The sequence below is a fragment of the Oncorhynchus kisutch genome, linkage group LG1 (assembly GCF_002021735.2).
Source record: "Oncorhynchus kisutch isolate 150728-3 linkage group LG1, Okis_V2, whole genome shotgun sequence".
Taxonomy (NCBI): domain Eukaryota; kingdom Metazoa; phylum Chordata; class Actinopteri; order Salmoniformes; family Salmonidae; genus Oncorhynchus; species Oncorhynchus kisutch.
Genome location: NC_034174.2, coordinates 16375737 through 16381816, shown reverse-complemented (window position 1 = coordinate 16381816; position 6080 = coordinate 16375737). Strand labels below are relative to the sequence as shown.

The window sequence follows — 6080 nt, the reverse complement described above, 5'->3', positions numbered from 1 at the left end:
CTTATTTTTATGTCCTCTGTTGATTTGTTGTGGCAGTCTGTAAAAGTTTTGTGGATATTGTTTTGTAGGCGCTCCTTCCGAGGTATGTGTATGCCAATAGGACTTAGTGTTTTTGGTTATTGAAATTGTTCACTAAGTGTTAGTAACTATTCTGTTTCATTTGTTCCGGGGGAGAAGGGGAACGCACCTTGGGAGTGTTTAGGCAAGAGGCCTGCGGGCACACATAACCCGTAGTATTTAATCTGTCTATGCACACTAGGTAATACCCCTGGTATTTTGGTTAGCGAGCCAGTTGGTGCTAAAGGTTAGGTAAGTAGTGGGAAGGTAGGAGAGGGGACTCTTTAACTTACTTTCTTTGGTTCTGTCCAGCCCCTTTTCCCCCACCTTACCGTGTTTTAAGGAATAATCAATTCCCTGTAACGGTATTTTTCTCTGCCTCTGTCTTTCCCCGCACCTACTATCGCACTTTTGTTTTTTCACTCCGCGGGGAGTTGAGATGTAGCAGGGTGTTGTGTTCCCTCCTCCAAGGGGCATACGACACAGACACAGACAGATGGACTTACAAACATGAAAGACCAATGGATGGTCTTACAGATGCCTCAGCCAAATTTCTCTATTGCAAATGTCACATAGATCTACAGAAGAAGCCTGTCCATCTGATGTGTTGTCCATAGGGTTAAAAAATTCAGGTAACTTTCCCCAAATTCCCAGTTTTTTCCCCCTGGAAATCCTGGTTAGAGGTTTCCTGGATTTCCTGCTTATTCCCTCGTGACTCCAGGAATCTTCCAACCAGTTTTTCTGGAAAACCAGGGCATTTGTGGAATATTACTGGACTTTTGCAACCCTAGTTATCCATACCTTGCCTGTTGTCACTAAATGTTTTGCATCAAACATGTTTGTAAAAACAGATGATAATGAGAGGAATTCTAAATGTAGATGTTTTTCAGTATATTTTGTCTTATCACTGAAATGATAAGTTAAAAAAAAAACTGCATGGGACCGATGATGCATCATTACAAGAGAGCCTCTTGTGGCAGCTATTAAAGGACACGCAGAGGGGACAGGGAGGACACTTCCGACTAGACTACTGTAGGCTACATCCCTGACTGGCCTGTTGAGGAAGCAAATGACCATGTTTTAACATAAGCACAGATTGTCAATATGCGCTGGCAGCCATGCATAAATACCACAGAGCTTAGAGCCTGTTAATTAAGATCTGCAAGGAATTCCTTAATTTAAATAGCGAGTAGCCTAATAGCCCACATGCCTTTGAGAGCAGGTTAATTAAAACATCTGACACTTTTTGCACGTGTAGACTAACATAAGGTAAAGGCACCCCAAAAATCCATATCTATTGACATATTACACAACATTTCTTCAACAGTGTATTGTCATTTAATACTGGTCCAACACACAGTTCCAGTTTAGTACTGCTACGGGCCTGATTCAATCATCAAGCCCTTGATTAATTGAAACAGGTTTATTACTGCTAGTCAGAGACAAAAGCTTGTACAACCGTGTGTTTCCAGCCAGGTCAGCCCAGCTGGAAGACGAATTCAATAACCTTTCCAACAGTTTGTTTCAAAGCTTGCCTTACTCTACTGAACAAGTCTGTCACAAACACCGAGCCATTTGAGTGGCAAATTAATGTTAGGCCACCACACCAGACCTAACATCACATTTTGTGCATCAAAGCGGGGACTGAGAGACTGAAAAAGGCCATCTCAAGGCCATCAGACTGTTAAACAGTCATCACCAGCATTGAGTGGCTGCTGCTAACATACTGACTCAACTCTAGCCACTTTAATAATGGAAACATTTATTACATCAATTTATCACTAGCCACTTTAAACAATGCCACTTTATATAATGTTTACATACCCTACATTACTCATCTCATATGTATATACTGTCCTCTATACCATCTACTGCATCTTGCCTATGCCGTTAGGCCATCATTCATTCATATATTTTTATGTACATAATCTTATTCATTCCTTTACACTTGTGTATAAGGTAGTTAGGTTAGATTACTTGTTAGATATGACTGCATGGTTGGAACTAGAAGCACAAGCATTTCGCTACACTCTGCATTAACATCTGCTAACCATGTGTATGTGACAAATAACATTTGATTTGATTTTGACATTTGGGTGAAAGTAAGGCGGTATGGTCCAGGCAGAATAAAGTGTGGTACGCCATACCAGTTAAAAGTAAGTCTATCACAATTAAAACAACAAGCCCAAAAAACTACAGGCTATTATAACATTATTTGACATGACTGCATATCAGCCGCATGAATAATTAGCGAACTGACTGGAAATCGGTTGGTATACGCTCCAAATTTAGTTGTGGTTTGAGGAGAACACTAACATGTTGCCAAGGCAGAGATGCGTGGCTGAAACGCCCGCGGACAAGACGGAGATTAGTGGCCGAGACCGTGGCGCACGTGGACATCCGTGGTTGCATCAATTCAGCTACAAGTGTAGGCCTAATGACTTTGTCAATGGGTCAGTGTCGCTTAAGTTTTTTTCCAACAATAATTTCGTCCTCCAGATTAGATCGAGGTCATATTGTATTTGTGTCTCCCCTTTTCGTAGGCTAATTATATATGGACCAGACATCGTTTTTATTGATCTGTTTGTCAGAGTCAGCAGAGTAGGCTCCCATGTATATTTTATCATAGAACAAAAGAGAGCGCGCACTTGGTTATCCCGTACCCGTAAGAAATTAAATCTACTTTCACCCTCTGTTTATACGTATTTTCAGCTGACGAATGTCTATATTATTTGGAAAAACCCTATTCGTTCCGCATACCCATTATTCTAGTGACTCAATTCCCAGAATGTGTAAAGGGCTGGCTGCAGGTCTAGTGGGCGGAGATAATCGCACCGATTCTTGGAAAGTGATTAGGGGGAAGGTAGTGGTGAGGTCCGAATCCAGGCAGCAAGACCGAAAGACTGAATTACTATGATGAATTTAGACTCACCAGGAACGAGCTAAATTTTTATTTATTTTTACACTGGCATTCACAGTAACAGATTTCAAATAATAACATGTGGACAGGCTCGGTGGCGGTGCGCATGACGTCAGAAGCTCCGGTGTACTGAACAGTTCTCAGAATAGAATCACAGAGTATAATTCTTGGAATTGGTTCATTTTAAAAGCCGAACCCACACACCCTCCCTCACATGCTAAGAACCCATTTTAGAGACAACACTCATCTGCTGCTCTGTATCCTATTTTTCTACATTTCACTTTTATTTTAGTGCTTTTGAATGAGTTTATTCATTTTCGGATGCGTCTCTATTCAATGAACATTTGCGTGAGACATTAATTTGAATAAAATAATTACATTCCTTTGTATAGACCAGCTATATTTTCGTAAAAACCGCTGTGGAATTAGACTATTGTGGAATATTGAAGACTCACCATCATGATTCTTTGTGTTCAAGGGTAAGTTCACATTCGTTTGTCCCTGTTTGATGTGACATTTCATGCTTTGATGTTGATATTCAAAATCAAATGGCAAAGACAAAAGTCGTGTTTATCTCCCTATAAATTCCATTTAATTCAATCAAAATTCCAGGTCATTCTTAGAATTCGGAAATAATTCAATTACTGTCAATTCCAATATTTAAATTACAAGAACTCAATTCCCAATTAAATATTATCACTAACAATTGCACAAATTCTGCTGTGCAGATAGCCTAGCTATACTGTAAATAGAAATATACAAGTTGAAATGTAAAACAAATCCTGGAATACATTTGATACTAGGTTCATTAATTCTAATAATATTAAATTCCAAATAAATTCCCAAAATGTAATGTTTTTACAATTCCAATTCAAACAGTCCAAACAGTTTAAATTCGAATCCAATTAAAAATCCATAACATGAAGATTGTTTAAATTCGAATTGAATTCAACAGATTTTCCTCTTCATGCGTGATTTCAAGAATTTTATGGGAATTACAAATTAAATTGGAATCGAATGCAACCCTGTTGTGAATTCATATATTATAATACTTCCAATTGTGACAAGTCTAACCCGTATCTGAGCATCTGAATCAATTCACACTCAGTCAGTGACACTGCTTCATGTCAGGGCTCTTTGTCTGGCCAATGTTACAAGGGAGCCATCAGAGATTTGAGGTCTTGTAAAGCCACCACTTCTAAATGATGAGCGTTGTTCCAGCAACGAGGGAAAAATGGTCTGGTGTGGGGGCCTGGAGGGAAAAATGGTCTGGTGTGGGGGCCTGGAGGGAAAAATGGTCTGGTGTGGGGGCCTGGAGGGAAAAATGGTCTGGTGTGGGGGCCTGGAGGGAAAAATGGTCTGGTGTGGGGGCCTGGAGGGAAAAATGGTCTGGTGAGGGGGCCTGGAGGGGAAAATGGTCTGGTGAGGGGGCCTGGAGGGGAAAAATTGCCCGGTGTGTTAGCAATGCCAGGGCAGATTTCTGGTTCAAGTCCGCCCCCTGATGAATTAGCCTATGACAATATTAGGACTTGTCCTTTAACAGGATAGTGTGTAATGTAATGAATGATTCACCTGGTGGTTCCCTACTGTCTCCTACACTTGTCCTGTGCTCATTGTTGTCGTCTCTTGTTTACAGCCCCAGACCACTGCTGTCTGGCAGCCCCACAGAGGGCCCTGTGGGCATGCGGACAGGGAGCATCTCCTCACCTCACTGCCTTCACAGCACCCCTCCACAGTGGGACCCCACGAATGACCTGCGCACCATCGCCAAAAACTTCTTCTACCTTGATACCTCAGGTAATGCAAATCGAATTTCCAAACTGTAAACTCCTCCCAACAGGCTCCCTGAAACCCTTTCATGGTTTTTATGTTTTTGGTAACAATAACTACTTGCGTTTCAGTTCATCCAGTCGACTGCTTACTACAGGATTACTAAAATCTAAACCATTGAATAAGTTAATAAACTTTGACCTCTCACTCTTTGCAGGCTGGTACTGGGGAGCCATCACAGCAGGTCAGGCCCATGCAGCTCTCCAGGCAGCGTCAGAGGGGGCCTTTCTGATTCGAGACAGCAGCCATCCCCTGTACATGCTGACCCTGTCTGTTAGGACTGCCCGTGGCCCCACCAGTATACGCATCCAGTACAGTGGAGCCCGGTTTCTGCTAGACTCCAGCTCGCCAGCCCGACCCAGCCTTTTGTCCTTTCCTGACGTGCCTAGCATGGTGCAGTACTATGTAGGACCAACAAGGAAGGTGCAGAAGGGCAAGGTGGAGGAGACTCATGGTGTACAGCCCGCCCAGAGGACAGTTCAGGAGAGCACAGTAGTGCTGAAGCTCAAGCGGGCCCTGCACAAGCCCCAGGCCTTCCCCTCCCTCCAGCACCTCACACGCCTCACCATCAACCGCAGCACAGGCTGTCCGGACCAGCTGCCACTGCCACGCCCACTGGTGCGCTACCTGCAGGACTACCCCTTCCATGTATGAGGGTCCTCTGGTGCTGAATTAAACTAAACAGTTCAACTAAACCTTGAGGAGCGCTGTCAGTAAGAGGTCCCTGGCAGCTGGAAACAACATCACTGCACTGGCAACTAATGGAGCCACATCAGACATACGGTTGGTCATGAGACCATGTTTGGGAAAGAACCTTCCAGAAAATGGTGCCTGGTTTTGGATTTCTCAGAGGGAAGTGGGGTTCTGTGTACCACCCCAATTCACAGAGGTGATTGACTGGAAAACACATGGTGCTAACTGTAGTGTATCCTCGTGCTATGAGGGGTAACGTTTTCTTTCTGTTTCTGAGCAGTGAATTGCTTTTCAGTCACAAATGTAAATTGTTTAATTTTTTGTTTAGTCAACATTGTCATTTTTTACCCCCCCCGACACTGTACATATCCCTTTTTTTATTAAAACAATATTAAATGAGTTATACTGCTCCTGTCTTCAATGTCCCGTTGTCTTTTGGTGGGTCAAATGCCACAAAGAGCTTTATAGCCTACATCCACAGAAGAGAAAATGGGTTGCGTGGGCAGTGTGCCCAATCTCAGTTGTTATCTGAAGTGGTCTTTATAACATAAAGAGATTAAACCCCCCCCCCGGTATAAGT

The 6080-nt window shown here is 42.8% G+C and overlaps 1 protein-coding gene across 3 annotated transcripts; it reads left to right on the top strand.

The window, feature by feature from the left end:
• Positions 1-5901, top strand: cisha (cytokine inducible SH2-containing protein a). Of its 3 annotated transcripts, none has more exons than XM_031786941.1 (3): positions 1-82; positions 4614-4774; positions 4965-5901. In XM_031786941.1, the coding sequence occupies exons 2-3, from the start codon at positions 4660-4662 to the stop codon at positions 5459-5461; spliced, it is 612 nt and encodes a 203-aa protein (XP_031642801.1). In that variant the 5' UTR covers positions 1-82; positions 4614-4659; the 3' UTR covers positions 5462-5901. The 3 variants fall into 3 exon arrangements, with proteins under 3 accessions (XP_031642801.1, XP_031642751.1, XP_031642711.1); XM_031786891.1 differs by lacking the exon at positions 1-82 and adding an exon at positions 2917-3456; XM_031786851.1 differs by lacking the exon at positions 1-82 and having other exon boundaries at positions 3524-4774.
• Positions 5902-6080: the final 179 nt, after the last annotated feature.